Here is an 18070-nt window from a genome sequence, read left to right as displayed (position 1 = left end):
GGCCCCACACACTGCAGAGCTGGCTCTGCCCTGCTGCAAGGGGGCAGGACTCCCTGGGCCAGGGCTCTCCGGCCACCGTCAGCCTCGACCCTATGAAAAGCCAGCATGCATCTGTCCAAGCCACAGAATTAGCATCCCTGCTGCCCTGCTGCACATACTCTTCTGTGTATGGCTTTTCACACACACACACACACGCAAACACACCCTCAAACACCCACAGGCCTCTTAGCCCCCTGTCCCTGGGCCTCACCCTTAACCCAGACTTAACCCCACCATGGTCAGCACTGGACCTGAGGCATCCACGGAGGGCCTCCTGAGTAAGTCAGATTACTCAGTGGACGAGCCCAACACCTATTAACTGGCCCGATGGCAGGACACAGCGGGGAAGAGTTGTTCAAATCAAAACCAGAGCCCAGTAAAAGAGGCAGCAGCAGCAGTGACCCGTGACGGGAGGAAAAGGGACCTGTGGTACGAAGCATCTCAGAGGTAGCCTGGACGGAAGAACGGCTGGAGCAGGCTGGCGTCGGCGGCAGGGCTGAGAGGAAACGCACCCCAGTATCCACCCAAACAGCAAAGAACGAGAGCTATTTACAGTCTCTGACCCAGCAATCCCCCTCCGAGAACAGATGCTGCAGACATTCTTTCCACGTGCAGAACTACACTCGCACAAGGTGTTCACGGTACCCTGTGTGAAATGGCAAGAGCCTGGAAATAACCCAGCGTCCAGCAAAGGGCCATCCAGACAACGAAAGCTACACAGCTGGATAAAGAACTAGAAAGCTCTTTATGAACAGACAGGAAACAGACCCCAAGAGAGGCCATGAATTAAAGACAGTCAACCACAGAACAGTGTGTGTGCGTACTGTCGGGGGAAAAAAGAGCGCATGGGGCAAACGTGTATGAACTGGCTTCATCTGCAGAGAACGTTGGGCCAGATACACAAGGAGCCGGGGGTCGCCTGCTGCCCCGGGGAGAGAAACCGAGGCCAGACAGTGCTGGGAAGGATATTTTCCGATGGAGATGCCCTTATACCTTTTGAATTTGGACCACATGAATATATGATCTATTCCAAAAATCTAAACTAAAAATAACCTAATTTTGAAATGCGCAAATGGCAGCAGAGAGCTAGAAGGTATTTGTGAAACACCTCCCTGGACACCGGGCCTTAACTGAAAGCGCTCCAGACAAAGGAACACACAACGATTTAACGGGCGCTCTCGGTAGAAGCGTTCACCCCAAATGGGCACTTTTCCAAGGATCTAAACCCACCCTCGCCGCCCCTGGCACAAGGCTCCGGCCGGCTCACCTCTGAGAGGATGGTGGTTTCATAGGATGGCTGGTACTTCTCCTTCTCTTGGGCCGTTCTTTTTTCCATCTTCTCTCGGTCAGTCTTCTGCTTCCGGTCAGCTCCCTTTGGCTGTAAGTGCAGAGCACAGGGGTCCAGTGAGTTCAAAGCAGGCAGAGGCAGCTGTCGGGGGGAGATCCAGGGCTGAGCAGTGGGCCCCCCCACCCAAGGCCAGCACACTCCCCACCTCACCCAGAAGCCCTAGCAGGATCTCATGGACAAGAAAGCACCTCTCTCACCTCCCAGGCATCCGACACACAGGTCCACCCGCCTGGAGCCCCTGCCCACCCCGAGGGACTCAGAGCCTGCTACAGGGTCCTACGGGGACTCTCCAGGGTCCACTCAGCGGACCATGCAGAAATGCTGGGAGCAGAGCTTTACCAGTGGCCACTTGCTAATGGAGAGGACCCCTCGAGGGCCTTCCGTGGGTGCCCCGTGGACCGTGACAGGAAGTGGATGAGCTGGGAGCTGCTGGCCGGGGCTCGGTCTACAATCGCACACCATCTTGGCCATCTTGGGGGCCTCCTTGCCCCCAAGTCCTGGGACTACGACCATGCTCCCGGCCTCCACCCCAGCAGGCCCAGCTGATGGGGACCATCCTGACCACTGGGACTATCCCCTCCTGAGTTCAGGGCCTGGTGGTCGGGGCCAGATATCAAGAGTCCGCAGGACCCAGAACTGAGCGCGTTACTCTGTTGGCAGTGGACCACACGCAGTGGGCAGTCAGGGAGGAAAGTTCATCCTCAAGCTCGATGGCGCCTTTGGGATCATCCTGGCTGCAGCTTTTGACTCCCAGCTCAGGAGATTTGAGGAAATAGCCCTCAGGGGGATGCCCAGGCTGGAGGGAGGGAGGTTTGCTGGGGGTCCTATGGGGACGTGAGTGACAGACCCAGTGTCCAGTGGGAGAGCCAAGCATGCGGCAGCCGGGCTCCCATCATCGGGTTTCCCTGCTCCACCTCCGTCCTCCCGTCCTCCTGTCCCAGAAAGGAGGCCCTTCTTCCCGGCCCAGAAGCATTACTGGTAAAGCGTGGCTGAGCCTGCCTGTAGGGGGCAGCCTGTGGGGAGCCGGCGGGGCAGGGAGCGGCCCAGACACCCCCATGGAGCCCCAGGGCCGGGCTCCAAGAAGCCAGGGCTTCCTAGTAACCAGGGTGATCTGAGACGGGAGAGTGATGGGCGGTTCGGCTGGGCTGTGCCTGGCGCCAGTGCACACCCATCTGAGCTGCTGCTGGTGCGGGTTGGGGGGCTGGCCAGGTCACCGCAGGCATTCTGGGGAGCCCGTTTCGGGTATCAGAGGCTCCTACCCCCCTGCAGGAGATGGTAAGGCCGCTTCCGGCCCCAGTCCCCCAATAACGCCTGGTGTGCGGCTGAGAAGTTGAGCAGAGCCCTCACTCCTGAGCTTCTACCTCGAGCTGTAGGAGGGGAAGCTCATGGGAGCCATGGGGAGGGCTAGGCATCCCTGGCGCAGACTGCCCCTCCCTCCTACCATCCGGCCGGCGCCCATTCCCAGGGCACACGCTCGGTAAGCGCTGGAATCACACTGGACGCGCCCACCACCTGAGGGCAGAAGACAGCTGGTGGAACCCTGGACCTGGTCTGTGCGTGACAGGGAGGGGGTGGGACTGCAGGACAGGCAGAGACCACCCGCTGCACAGCCTCGGAGCTGTCCACGGTGAACCAGAATCACCCTGGACCCCGGAGCACACACAAGACCAGAGGCACCGGTGGACAGGGTCGGCAGACTAATGCTCCCCAAAGATGGCCACGTCCTAATACCCAGAGCCTGGGAGGATGTTATCTTCCAGGGCAGAAGGGGGAGAGGTTGCAGACGGAATTAAGATGGCCAACAACGTGAGATTAAAATAGGAAGATGAGCCTGGATCATCCCGTGGGCCCAGTGTAATCACAGGGGCTTAGAAGTGGAGCGGGGGCGAGCAGGGGAGTCAGGGTGATGCGTGTGAGAGGGGCTCTACCTGCTCCAGCTTTGAGGATGGAGGAGGGGCCACAGGCCAAGGAATGCGGAGGCCTCCAGAAGCCGGAAAGGGCAAGGGAAGAGAGATTCTCCCCTGAGGCCTCCAGAAAGGAATTCAGCCCTCCTGACGCCCGACTCTAGCCCAGTGAGACCCGGTTCAGACTTCTGACCTCCAGCATTAAAAGACAGTATGTAGTACTGAGCCACTCAACTTTGGGTCATTCTTTTACAGCAGGAAGAGGAAACAAATATGGGGCAGAAGTGTAACTTCCTTCAGAGGCCGGTTTCAAGGCTTCATAATGACGCAGCAGGTTTCTGGAGGGTGCTACCGCCCTGGCAGAGAAGACAAACTCACGCTCCCCCCACCATCCCTCCTTCCCCACCCAGGGTGGCAGCGCTAACTGACCAAGGTGTCCCAGTGCACAGAGCCCGGCGAGGGCCTCAGGACCCTTTGCCCACAGCCCTCGGGCGGCCAGACGCTATCAGTGGGGATGAAGCCAGCCGCCCGGCTGTGTGGCCTGAGTGCAAACACGGGCAGCTTCAGGGCCTTCCAGTCCAGTTGGGAAACAGGCCAGATCACCACTCCACCGCCAAGTTGATGGTTCTACCTGTGGGCACTTATTTCCACATCCATCCCAAGCTCAGGAAGATCAACACTGACCCAGCTTCCTCTGGGACGAGGCCCTATTTCTACGGCCAATCACTCTGGCATCTCCAGCCCCAGCAGACGGAACTTTGTCGGCAAGTCCCCAGGTCCCCTGATTGTGAAAGACGGGAAGGACGAGGAAGGCACTGGGGCCGGTCCGCGCCCCGTCCTGGGGCACCTGCTGGGATCTCCTGGCTGGCGGGCAGGTCCAGCCTGCCGGCGACGGGGCCTGTGGTCCGGCTCGGCACCGGTCCGCCCACCCTGAGGATGATGCGGGTTCCGCCGACACCCTCCCTCCCCGCGGGGCCACCCTGAGCTACACCACTGTGGACCGTCTTTAGGAAATACTCTGTCCAGACAGATGAGGTGAGAAGCAACGGCAGGAGACTGCAGGGGGTGAGACGACAAAGGAAAAGAAGGGAGGTACCAGGAGGCCACTGCGCAGGGGCAAGGGAAGAACATCTGCTGGGATTAACACATACACACTACCATACGTAAAACAGATAACCAACAAGGAGCTGCTGGGCGGCACAGGGAAATACTCTGTAATAACCTCAATGGGAAAAGTATTTGAAAAAGGATAGATACGTGTCTATGTATAACTGAATCACTGTGCTGCACGCCGGAAACTCACACGACATTGTAAACCAACCATACTTCAATAAAAACAAATAAATAAATCACATCCACGGTCAGGACCCACACGGGAGGTCTCCTAACTTGACTTCTACGGAGAACCTAATGGGCAACCACAGAATGTGCGGCCAAAGTGCTTGGGAGGAAAAACAAAAATCTACAAGCGTGCCAATCCCACCACTCCGGTCAAGTAGAGCCAAGCCCGGCCGTCTGTGGGGAAGAAAGCAGGCAGGCTGGCTCATCAGAGCCCAGGCAGGAGCCCCGGGCTACTCATGGGGACGCCGCACTCCCTGCTGGGCCTCCGCGTTTTGGCATCGCCGTCCCAGGCAGGGCGAGGGGCCGGGTGACGGCGGATGGAGCTGGCGGGGCCGTCCTACCTTGAACACCTTGATCTGGCAGCTGGCCGAGTGCAAGTGTTCCGTGTACTCCCCATTCTCACTCTGCTTGAAGGTATCGATCTGCACCCGAAAGGGCACGCCCTTCTCGCCCCCGTGCTTCCTCGGGGTGAACTCTGTGCTGATGCAGTGCACCTGCAGGGGACGCGGGGGGGCAGGTAGCCAGAAGCAGGCGAGGGTGGGCTCTGGACCGCCCCCCGCCCATGGGCTCCTCTCCAAATGGAGGTTTCCATTCCACACGGTCAGACCCACCTCCACCTCTCCGCTCTCCCCCAGTGCTGTCCACTCTGTCGGGCCGCTGGCCGCCCCATCCCCTAACCACAGAGGGCCTGCCCTCTCACCTTTGTCCCTTGACCTTGGAGGCCCCGCCTGACCACCTAAGTCCTTGCCGTTGCTCCAGGCCCACTGACCCCAGCAGACCCCCTCACTCCCGCCCCTGAGAACTCTCCCTTGGCAAATCCCACAGACCACAGAACAGGGACCACAGCTTAGTCCCTAAGGGCCTGGTGGCCAGGTTACTCAGGCCAGGCCAGAAGCTGGGACCACTTCTTTATTTCTCGTTAGTGCCTGTTACACAGAAGGCACTTGACGTACATTTCTTGCTATAACACTGTGATCACGTCATAATACAATTCATCTTATTGTAACAGTAAACGGTAACATTATTATAATTCTTTTAAAATGCAGTTCAAGTATTGAAACTATGCAAGGCAAAAAGATCGCTCACTTTTACTGAGCGATTACTATGAACCAGGCCTTGTGGTCATGGCTCTGTTTTCACTCTCTAATTTATAAGACAGGTGGGAAAGCCAAGAGGCTCAAAACGGGACACACAGTAAGAGAGCCAGGGGCAAGCCCGGAAGCACAGGGCCCCGACTGGGCCCTTGGCCACCTCTATCTGCCATGGTGTTTAACACAAGGCCAGGTTCACAAGCAGGTGCTTGAGAATTAAATAATTAATTTAATAACAGAAACAATTACGAAAAAACTTTTCACTTCAAATTATTTATGCTAGGCCATACTTATTTTGCAAAAAGCTTACATACTGATAAGCAAAACCCACACAGGATGCTACAACGTCCCGAGTCCTGTGACTCTGAGACACACCCATCCACCCTCTCGGCCTCCTTTCCTGCAGCAGAGGGCAGGAGCCCATCAGGGCCCCCCGGAAGGATGGTTTCGAGAAACGGCCCAAAGGACCCCAGAGCTCCGGCTTCCCCACCGAGGGCAAGCTCCCTCCCGCTCACCTGAATGAAAGCAGATGCTCTCTTCGAAGGGTCCCACAAAAACTCAACTGCATTCAGCTGGGTCGGGCTGGCCCTGGGGTCCAAGATACCAACAGACAGTGGAATATCTGTGCACATACACACACAAAAGTGCAATCGTCAGCCACTCCCAAATATTTCGGGAAGGATTCTCATTACAGGTCCAAATTCCTTACACAATTCGAAATGCCAGAAGTTCTGAAAACTAGGTTTTGCGTAACTCACTGGGCAGAAGCCTGACTTGACGCCTTTACCCCATTGTGTAGAGTCATTCTGTTTTGCTGCAGGAACATTGCTCTGCTTGACTGCCTGTTGGCGGTGTGACCCGAAGCTATGGGTCTACACACCTTACTATCATTCCAACTTCTGAGTTCCAAAACCCATCTGGGCCCAAGGGTTGTGGATAAAAGACCGCAGGCCACCGCCTGAGCCCCCAGTTCCATTTCCACTGCCCCTCTCTGTGAGGCCCCCCCAGCCCTTCATCACTCATCATGACCCTTTAAGGCAGGATCTTTCTGCAAAGCTTTCCCTGCTTCTCACTCCCTGACGGCAGGTCCTTGAATCCCGCGTGCCACCCCATCCCAGGCCCCCGCAAAAGGTGAACCCCCGAGGGTAGGCCTGGTGGCACGGTCACCTCCACCAGCTCCTGTGGGGTTTCACACAAGGCAAAAGTGCGCCAAGATGCCCTGGACAGGCCTGGGTCCGGAAGGCACCCAGGAAGGACCCCCGTGTGCCTGGAGCTCCGTCGGCCTCTCCCTCCTGGCCCGGGAGACTCACCGATGTCCAGGATGCGGTCCCCGGGCCGGCTCCACCGCCAGCCCTCCAGCTGTTGGTGCTCCGTGTACTGTAGCCGCCGGTCGTGGAACACCACGCGGATGATGCTCTGGGCGGGGGGAGGGGCAGGGGTGGCAGTAAGGGACAGCTGAGGGTGAGTCCTGAGAGGGACCCACAAGGAACCTGCCCTCAACCATCCCCAAGACAGACACACCTCCTGCCCTCCAAGGCCTGGAGCTGCCTGGAGGCTTCCTCCCCGCACCCCTCCCAGAACCCCAACAATATGAATGCCGGCACGAACACAAGTGCTGCCCTTCTTTCCAGGGTTGCTAAGCGCTCTGCACACGTGGGTCCTCTACAAACCCTTCTGCACAGATGAGTAAACTGACGCTCAGAAAAGGCTGGGAAGAGGCAAAGCCAGGCTGGAAGCCGAGTCTGTCCAACCCAGCGCCCAGTCCATCAGCCCACGTCCCTCTAGCTCCCAATGCTGCTGGCCCGCCCGAGGCCCCTTAGACAACACACTCCAGGGACCAGGAGCCCACCTCTGTCCCTGGAGCTTTCCCCAAACCTCCCAGGCACTCCCGGCACAAGCCCAGGTGCTGGGACCCCGACAGTGCACCCTCAGGAGCCCAGAAAGGGCACAGCTGGCAGCCTCACCTTCACATATTTTGTGTTCAGATCCTGAAAATCTCCCAGCTTCCGATTCTCCAGCAGTCGGATTTCATAAGACTGACCTGGAGGGGGGATAATAGGACATTTTCCATTTCTGGCTTCAAATTTGGGACTCCCCCAGCTAGAGGTCTTCTCAACACCCTCAGGGCCCACCCAGGCCTCACGGCCCCAGGGACCAAAGCAGAGAACAAAGGCCACGGACAGCTCAGATCATGCTCTGAGTTTGTCCATGCGGCCTGGAGAGGCGCCTGGGGCTCCCAAGGTAACGCGCGTGACCCCTGGAGAGAGAGAGCACCTCTACGATGTTCAAAGACATAGAATCGAAAACAACACACTTAGCGTTCAATTTACAGAACACAACTTCGTATTTCTTTTTTCTGTTTTCTTTCGGCCTCACCACGGCTTGCAGAACTTCCCTGACCAGGGATCGAACCCGTGCCCTCTGCAGTGGAAGCGCGGAGTCTTAACCACTGGACCACCAGGGAAGTCCACGACTTCATATTTCTTTATGAAGAACACCCCCTATACACTCGGATGGAGAACACAGATACTTAAATCTCCATTAAATAACTGACCGGACCCTTCCTGAGAGCAGGTTTAAAGGAACGAATAAAAGCCTGTTAAACATTGTCTCTAATTGCAGAATGAAATGCATTTTCTCAAGTTAAAAGAATTTCATGTATTTGAAAGGGTGTGGGGATTCTATTTGGGGACATGTAACCAGCACGAGCCGGTGAAAGAATGTAAATGGAGGAAACATCCGTCCGTAAGAACAACCCCAAACTTTAAAGGACCTGCAAATAACCTGAAGAAAACGACACATATTTTATTGGAAAATAAAATATAGCTTGAAAAAATAGGATATGCCACATTCCTAGAGGGGAAGACCACCTAGCAAATGGTATCAACTTTTTCCAAACTAAGTAAATTCAACCACAACTCTACAACAGCTTAGCATACATCAGAGCTTCATAAAGGATGCTTTACAAATAAGAGAGAACAAATGATCTCATAATTGTTCTTGGTAAATCTAATCAAAATTTGTAAATCTTGTTCTTGGTAAATCTAATCAAAAATTTAAAAATTTTTTAAAATAATGATACACTCACAAGAAGTTACAAAAATAGTACAGAAAGGTCCTGAGTATCAACCCCAGCTTCCCCCAGTGATGGCATCTGAGGTCACTACGGTACATTATCGAAACTGACCATGGCACAGTACAATTAACTGAACTCCAGACCTCACGCAGGTTTCCCTGGGTTTTGCAGGTTTAATCCAAGTTACCACTGGATTAAAAAACTAATTTCCTGGAATAAAGACACAGACCTACTGGAGAATGGACTTGAGGATATGGGGAGGGGGAAGGGTGAGCTGTGACAGGGCGAGAGAGAGTGGCATGGACATATACACACTAACAAATGTAAGGTAGATAGCTAGTGGGAAGCAGCCACATGGCACAGGGATATCAGCTCTGTGCTTTGTGACCGCCTGGAGGGGTGGGATAGGGAAGGTGGGAGGGAGGGAGACGCAAGAGGGAAGAGATATGGGAACATATGCATATGTATAACTGATTCACTTTGTTATAAAGCAGAAATTAACACACCATTGTAAAGCAATTATACCCCAATAAAGATGTTAAAAAAAAAAAACCAATTTCCTAAGGTTTTGTTTTAATGTGAATGACGACTCAATAGGGAAGGACTTTCTGAACCCAAAATCAATGGGAAAGAGAAATCTGATAAAGATACAGATACAGATGTAGATATATATACATCTATATCGTAAATGCAAACAGCAAACTAGGAGCAGCACAAATCCAGTGGTTAACAGCTTTAATATGTCTAGAAAAGCAATGATTAGAAAAATATTAAAACAAACAAACAAGAAAGACAAAACAAAAAAAAAGAAAAATATTAAGACTCCCTGGAGTGGGTTAAATTGTAGTCCCCCAAAAGATATGTCCATACCCTAATCCCCAGAACCTGTGAATGTTACCTTCTATTTGGAAAGAGTCTTTGCAGATGAAATTTAAGTTAAGGATCTTGAGACGAGGAATGATCCTGGTTTGTCCTGGAGGTCCCTACATCCAATGACAAGTGTCCTTATAAGAGGACACACAGGGAAAAGAGGAGGCAAGGTGACCACAGGAGCATAGATGGGATTGATGCACCCACAAGCCAAGGAATGCCCGGAGCCACCCAAAGCCGGAAGATGCAAAGAACGGATTCTCCGCTAAAGAGTCCCCACGGGGACCACAGCCCTGGAGGATTTCTGACTTCTGGTCTCCAGAACTGTGAGAGAATAAACTTCTGCTGTGTGTCAAGCCAACGTGTTTGCGGTCCTTTTGTTAAAGCAACCCCAGGAAACTAATACACTCAGTCCCCCAGTGAATAACAGAGCAGGCAGAGACTACGAAATTCAGTCATTCATTCCAAGTATTTGCTGAGCACACAACCACACGCCAAACGCCGCGCAATCCTGGGGACACGGTGCCGTGGGCGTGGACACGACGCTGGCTGGCTCAGAGGTGCCCACTCGGTGAAGCCCCCTGCTCAGGAAGGTGGGACCCATCCATCCGGCTTTCGCCAGCCCAGCTGCCAGGACGAGTGAAAACCAGAAAGACACACCAGGCCCCGGCATCGCTCAGGTCGCGCTGCTGGGCACGTTCCATCAGAAGGAAAAGGCATGGACCCCAAACTCTTGGCCTGCTCACGTGCCAGTTCCTAAGGGTCTCACTGACCTGAATCGACACTTGTACCTTTCTGAAAAACCCAGATTTTTCACACGTTTCCGGGCTCCGGAGCCAACACTCCCTTGATAGCGACAGGCAATGGAGCCTCACACACCCTAAACTGGTTTTTCCAGTGTCCTCCACCTTCCCCCAGGAAGAATGCAGCCAGCTCTGGCATGAGGCCCAAGGCCCAGATGGTCATTACCGTGGGTTTACGGGCGCCCCAGGGCCCCATGAACACTGACCCCAGGCTCTGCAGGGCAAGCTCAGCTCAGGCCCGGCAGGCGACACCTCCCGTTCCGCGCAGAGCAGTCCCCAGACGTGAGCATCACAGGTGGCCACTCAGGGAACAGAGCTACTAATGCGACTATAGGCCCCGGGTCCCGGCCTCCTCCACCAGCAGCACAGACCTGCCCCCCTGCTTCCCCACCGCATCTCCCTTCCTCACGGAACGCCCCCAGCCACTCTGCACCCGCCCTGCTCAGGCCTCAGACAGACGCCCGGGCTCCCTCGCCATCCGGGCTGCCAAGGCGCCAACACACCTCCCCAGCCCCCTCCCACCCAGCGCAGCAGCAGCATCTCCAGTGACACACGGGCTGATGAGCAAGGTCAGGACGGCTGAATTGACCCGGGGGACATGGACATCTCTCTCCTTGGCCGGCATCACCTCAGGGCATGGGTGGGAGCTGAGGAAAGCGGGCTCTGTCAAGGCCCAGGGCTGTGTCTGTTTTGCTCACCACTGTACTGTTTGATGCCGGAGGGACTCGATGTTCTGTGCTAAAACTACAGGGTTGGCAAAAGCAAGACAGCCTCCCGCCCTCAAAGGGCTGGCAATCTTCTGGGGTGTCTCAAACAGAACCGGCATAAGGCGAACCCTAGAGATGATCACACTGAGTGAAGCAAGTCAGAGAGAGAAACACAAATACCATATGATATCACTCATATGTGGAATCTATAAAAAGGCTACATATAAACTTATTTACAAGACAGAGATAGACCCACAGACATAGAAAACAAACGTATGGTTACCAAAGGGGAAAGGTGGGGAGGGATAAATTAGGAGTTTGGGATTAACATATACACGCTATACATAAAACAGATAACCAATGAGGACATACTGTATAGCACAGGGAACCCTACTCAATATTCCGTGACAACCTGTAAGGGAAAAGAATCTGAAAAAGAACGGATATGCGTATATGTATAACTGAATCACTTTGCTGTACACCTGAAACTAACACATTGTAAATCAACTGTACGCCAATATAAAAGAAAAATTAAATCTAAAAATTTTTAGAAAAGAAAACAAATAAGAAACAACAGAGATCCAGAGGGGGAGGTGGGGAGGAAGGGTCTGAATAAGAAAATAACACTTGGCGATAAACTTTGAAGAGTGGGCAGGATTTCCACAGTTGAGGGAAGAATGAATGAGAAAAGTAACCCCAAGCAAAACTGTAGTCGGGAGGTGGCCCTGAGAGACGTGCCTTTAGGGAACACCTAACAGCTTCCATTCACTGGGTGCTTACCCAGCAGCAAAGTGTGCCCAGGTATTAATTCACCTGAATCAACAGTGCAGTTTAGATTATGAGCCCCACCTGACAGAAGGAAGCAGAGGCTCAGAGAGGTTGCCTGACTTGAGCAAGCTCACACAGCTAGTCAGTGATAGAGCCAGGAGCAGAAACTTGGCCCCAGCCAACCTGGTGGGTGTTGTCTGCTGCGCAGAAGGCTCTCTCTCAACGTCGCCTTTCTGGAAGGCATCTGGTTCCATTCTGGTTAAAGTGTGCCCCCAGCATCTGGTGGCATATAAAGCGCCCCGTGAGTCCCATCCCAGTCGAGATGGTATTTTTTTCCTCCTTCCTTCTCCCCTTTAGGACTAGAAATAAAGGGGATTCTTAGGATGACCAACTCGACTTGTTCCCTGACCCTGGATAAAGCACGTTGACTCCATTTCCTTGTCTGTAAAATCCTCTGTTTCCTACACCCTAAACAATCAGCCGCAAGGATAGCAAGAGGGAGGAGAGATGGGGATATATGTCTATGTATAGCTGATGCACTGTTATAAAGCAGAAACTAACACACCATTGTAAAGCAATTGTACTCCAATAAAGATGTTTAAAAAACAAACAAACATGACTTTAAAAAGTTGAAATAAAATGAAAAGATTTTGAACTTCTGGAAAAAAAAATAATAATCCAGAAGGATAAATAAATCACTACAGAAAATGAGAGTAAAGCCTGTTGTAATTTCAGAATTGTGAAATGTGGGACAAGGAAAAAATGCTGGTCTTAGAATCGAGGGAATAGGATAATAAATAAGTAAACCATCACGTAGTTGTCATCTAGCTCTGTGTCGGGACGTTGCTAAGCCCTCGTGAGCATTATTTCATTCCGCCCTCTCAACAATCTTATGAGGAAAACCCATTATTGCTCTTGTTTTATAGATGAGGACATTAAGATCCAGAGAGGTTAAGTATCTTGTGGAAGATCAAACCCAGCTCTGCCGGACTCCAAAGACTGGTCACTTAGCCAAGCTACTCCGCACGGTGTCCGGTGGCTTCAAAAGTTCCCTTCTGGTTCTAATATTCAAGGAATCCGTCTGTTATATCTCTCCTGAATTTCTTGATATTTGTCTTATTTCATGACCCTGTTCCATCCGCCTAAACCCTCCCCTTTCTTTTAAGGCTCAAATTCCTAACGCCCAGGACCTCAGTTCTCTGAACCAAGATGGGCCTTAGAAATCTGATGTATATGTGACCATTCTGTAGCATATCATTTCCTCATGATAAACGAGTCTCCCTGAAACACATGTTCCTATTCCCTTTAAAATACTCTGTATAGGGACTTCCCTGGAGGTCCAGTCGTTAAGACTCGACGCTTCCACTTCAGGGGGCACAGGTTCGATCCTGGTTCGATCCCACCTTCTGCGAGACGTGGCCAAAACACAGAAAAATAAAATAAAATAAAAAAGAGAACAAGGGGATATATGTCTATGTATAGCTGATTCACTTTGTTATAAAGCAGGAACTAACACACCATTGTAAAGCAATTATACTCCAATAAAGATGTTAAAAAGTAAAATAAAATACTTTGCATAGCACAGGGAACTATATTTAATATCCTGTGATAAACCATTATGAAAAAGAATGTATATATATACAATGTGCATAACTGAATCACTTTGCTGTACAGCAGAAATTAACACAACACTGTAAATCAAGTAGACTTCAATAAAATAATTTTTAAAGTAATAGTATAAAATACCCTGAACATACTATAAGGTGACAATACCTAAAACCATGACATTTTTGGTATGAGGACAAATAGAACAATGTAAAAGAGCCCAGAAATAAACCTTTAGATTCCAGGAAACTTGATCTATGTAGCAGTGCTTTTAAAAAAAAGACAGACTTTTCAAGAGTGTGAGATAACCGGTTATCCATATGGAAAAATAAATCCATACCTCACATCACACATAATAAATTAATTCTCGATGGATGAAAACCATAAAATAAAAGCAAAACCTTAACATTTCTAAAGAAAACAGGAGACTACTTTATGACCATGGGGTAGGAAAGGATTTCTTAAACAAGAAACAAATACACAAAAGAAAAATGATGTCCTTTATAAAACATAAGAAAATCTGTGTTAAAATTTATATTGAGAAACTTCTGAAAATACCAGGGGTGCTGTTAATATTTACGCAGTCCCTATCAGTGGGAAATGACCTAGCAAACTGGGGCATATGGTCACCCTATGGAAACAGAAGAAGGTCAACAAACACATGGAAAGATGTGCCGGACGGTACAAGAAAACAGGATACGGTAAAGTAAAATAAGATACTATCTAACATCTGTCCGAGGGACAAAAATTGCAGCTTGACAGTAGCAAGTGTGGATGAGCCTGTGGAGAATGGGCTCTACGGCACTGCTGATGGAAGTGTTACACTGATATAACCATTGGGACCATAGTTTGCCTCCCCTCCCCCCCCAAAAAAGAGTTAGGCTAAAGACACACAAGCCCCCCGTCAAGCACACCAATTCTAGAGGCACATCCTAAGGAAGTACTTGATATGCACTGGGAGACTTAGATAAAAATCGCCCACTGTGGCATTGCTCATTGCAGTGAGAAATTGTCACCAACCTATATCCAGCCACAGGAGAAAGACACATTAATTCTATTATGGGACTTAGAACGGAAGAGCACACAGCACTTAAAATGAGCCCTCCAGAGGCATGGGTCAACATGGAGAAATCTCAGAAACATACTATTAAACAAAAAAAGGGACACAGTGATGTCTATGAGACCAGTTATATAAAGTTTGGAGACAGGGAAAATACTGGTCGCTTTTATGGCGAAGTATGCATAAAGGAGTAAAAATTTAAGCGTGCGCTGAGGGACCACCAACTTCACAACGATGGTTTTGCTTCTGGGAGGAAAGGCAAAAGGATTAGAAACAGGTAAAATCAGAAGCAAATTTGGCAAGGCTGCAAACACCGCATTGGGCACATGAATATTTGTTCTCTTATTCTCTAGAGCATTCAGTCGATCTGAAATTAAAATACAGTTGACTCAGGCTTCCCTGGTGGTGCAGTGGTTAAGAATCCTCCTGCCAATGCAGGGAACACGGGTTCAAGCCCTGGTCCAGGAAGATCCCACATGCCGCAGAGCAACTAAGCCCATGCACCACCACTACTGAACCTGTGCTCTAGAGCCCAAAGCCCACGAGCCACAACTACTGAGCCCGAGAGCCACAACTACTGAAGCCCGTGCACCTAGAGCCTGTGCTCCGCTACAAGAGAAGCCACCGCAATGAGAAGTCCCTGCACCGCAACGAAGATCCAACACAGCCAAAAATAAATAAATTAAAAAAAAAAATAGTTGACCCTAGAACAACGTGGGGGTCAGGGGCGCAGACCCTCAGGGCAGATCTGCCGTTCCTCTGCGTCCCTGGGCTCCGCCAACCTCGGACTGTGTAGTACTGTAGTATTTGCTATTGAAAAGAATTCAATCTTGTCTATAAGTGGACCCGCACAGTCCAAATCCTTGTTGTTCAAGGGTCAACTAGTATTTCTCTCGCATGAAAAAGAATTCAATGGAGGAAGCACTCTTGGAGCTGGCTGTCATTCTGCACTGCATTCTGGTTGTGGGTTCCAACTCCCCAGCCCTGCCTTAGAGGGAGGATCTCCTGGGCTCCATTGCTGAGCAACCATTGCACACCAGCCCCCTCCCCCCTCCCCTGTGCCAGTGACACGCTGGGTGCAGGACAGCCCGAGACACTAGCAGGGGTTGCATTCGCCATACGCATTCACACACCGTCCCCACCGTTTTGCCACTGAAATTCAAAACCTCGCGCAGTGTAACGAGCCTATTTTTTTTTATTTTATTGAAATAAATGTTGTGTTAGTTTCTGCTGTACAGCAAAGTGATGCAGTTATACATATATATATATATATTCTTTTTCATATTCTTTTCCATTATGCTTTATCGCAGGACATTGAATATAGTTCCCTGTGCTCTACAGTAGGACCTTGTTGTTTACCCATCCTGTATATAAGTTCGTATCTGCTAATCCCAAACTCCCAATCCATCCCTCCCCCACCCCCCTCTCCCTTAGCAACCACAAGTCTGTTCTCTACAACTGTGAGTCTGTTTCACAGATAAGTTCAATTGTGTCGTAGTTTAGATTCCGCACGTAAGTGATACCACATGATATCTGTCTCTGACTTACTTCACTTTGTATGATCATCTCTAGGTCCAACCGTGTTGCTGCCAATGTGAGCCTATTTTATTTAATCCACTCACTTCAACTTAATTTTTTCAAGTGCGCGTCACGTCTGCACACTGAAAATCATAATCATATACCATAATTAAATAAAGTCATGGTCAACACTGTACAGCTATGCAGCTGCCAGCGTTCTACAGACCCGTACGATTACCATGGGGATCTCGTTAGCACCCAGGTTTGGAGCCCAGACTCCCCTCTGGGCCCACGACTTTGTGACGGGTAAATGACTCCAAAAATGTGGACAGTACTGGTGGTTAACGCAGCGGGCTGATGTAAGTTTGAAGACACACCCAGCACACAGTGGCGCACAGGAGGTCCCCTGCTCAGAGGCTCCCCTGCAACGAGGCCATCAACAGCACAGCAGGGGAGCCCTACTGCTGGTGTGGCCTTCCCACAGCCTTGACAGAGCCCTTAAGGCCCTGGATTTCCTCCAGTGATCCTGTCCGGCGCCCCACTAGCCCTGGAGCTGCAGAGGCCAGCAGAGCTCGGTGACCCCCTCCCACTTTAGGGCTCCAGCTTTAGCCTGTGGGGAGCGGTGTGGGCCCCTCAGCTGGGCTGAGGCTCGGTGGGGAGCCCGGGTCACCACTGGGAAGAGTGGCTTAGACTTTGTCCAAGGGGCCCTGACGCCACTCAAAGGGGGATGGAAGCTTCCCTCTTGCGCAACCTCCCACTGCCCCCCCCACCCCGTTGACCTTCCTGCTTCCACCCCACGCAGGGAGGGGCAGAATGGGGGAAGAGGGCAAGGAGCACATGGGAAAGGAAGAGAAGACTCTTTCAGGGAGGTTTTAAATAAAATGCACAAGTGCAGCTCTCTATGTGGTACCCGGCACAGGCAGGGGCTCAGCAAACCGAGCTTCCCCCGCTCTTCCCTCGTGTAACCCACAATAACCAATGTCTTCCAGCCCAGGCATCAGCAAACTTTCTCCAAGAAGGGCCGGGCAGTAACTATTTTCAGCCATGTGGGCCATAAGACCTGTCACAACTCCTCAGCTTAGTCACTGTAATGAGGAAGCAGCCACAGACAGCATATGAATGAACGGGGACGGCTGGGCTCCAGTCAAACTTTTATGGACACTGAAAGTTGAATTTTCACATAATTTTCACTCCGCCTGTTCACCTCTTCCTCCCAACTTCTCTCAGCACTTTGCAACTTTGCCTCTCAGCTTTCTTGCCTGATGGCTAAGTCAGAGCTCTCAGAAGCCAGCTACCAGTTTACCTGAACTAGATTTGCACGCACGCACACACACACACCCATAGCCCCTTGGACAGTACTAACAAGTTTTAGGTTTTTAACTGATGGCTGCAGAATCTGACATTGAATTCTCTAAAGCAAATAACAGAGCTGGAACTAGTCAGCCAAACCAAGAAGAACATGCAAAGATGTTTAACCTCTTTAGTGGTCAAAGACAGGCCAAATGAAAATAACGCGGACTTCCCTGGTGGCGCAGTGGCTAAGAATCTGCCTGCCAATGCAGGGGACACAGGTTCGAGCCCCGGTCCAGGAAGATCCCACATGCCGCAGAGCAACTAAGCCTGTGCTACTGAGCCCACGTGCCACAACTACTGAGCCTGCGCTCTAGAGTCCGTGCTCCGCAACAAGAGAAGCCACCGCAATGAGAAGCCCACACACTGCAACAAAGAGTAGCCCCCGCTCGCCGCAACTAGAGAAAGCCCGCGCGCAACAACAAAGACCCAACGCAGCCAAAAATAAATAAATAAAATAAATAAATTTATTTTTTAAAAAAAGAAAAGAATGCAATGGCAGTTTCGGTTATCAGACTGGCCAACGTTTAACAGATTGCTAACATCCCTCAAGGACAAAATGTGGGGAAATGGGTTTTCACACGTCAGAG

General features: G+C 51.2%; 1 protein-coding gene across 4 annotated transcripts in view; it reads right to left on the bottom strand.

Annotated features, from left to right (window-relative positions):
• Positions 1–18070, bottom strand: part of TFCP2L1 (transcription factor CP2 like 1) — a 62049-nt gene that overhangs the window by 18089 nt on the left and 25890 nt on the right. For all 4 annotated transcript variants that reach the window (XM_033440381.2, XM_033440383.2, XM_033440382.2 and 1 more), the window contains 5 exons: positions 7688–7764; positions 7034–7139; positions 6239–6345; positions 4974–5126; positions 1307–1417 (listed from right to left, as the gene is read on the bottom strand). In XM_033440381.2, coding sequence (XP_033296272.1) covers positions 1307–1417; positions 4974–5126; positions 6239–6345; positions 7034–7139; positions 7688–7764 — 554 coding nt within the window. The remainder of the gene's footprint in view (positions 1–1306; positions 1418–4973; positions 5127–6238; positions 6346–7033; positions 7140–7687; positions 7765–18070) is intronic.

The sequence above is a fragment of the Orcinus orca genome, chromosome 7 (assembly GCF_937001465.1).
Source record: "Orcinus orca chromosome 7, mOrcOrc1.1, whole genome shotgun sequence".
Taxonomy (NCBI): Eukaryota; Metazoa; Chordata; class Mammalia; order Artiodactyla; family Delphinidae; genus Orcinus; species Orcinus orca.
This window is presented reverse-complemented; position numbering and strand designations above follow the sequence as displayed.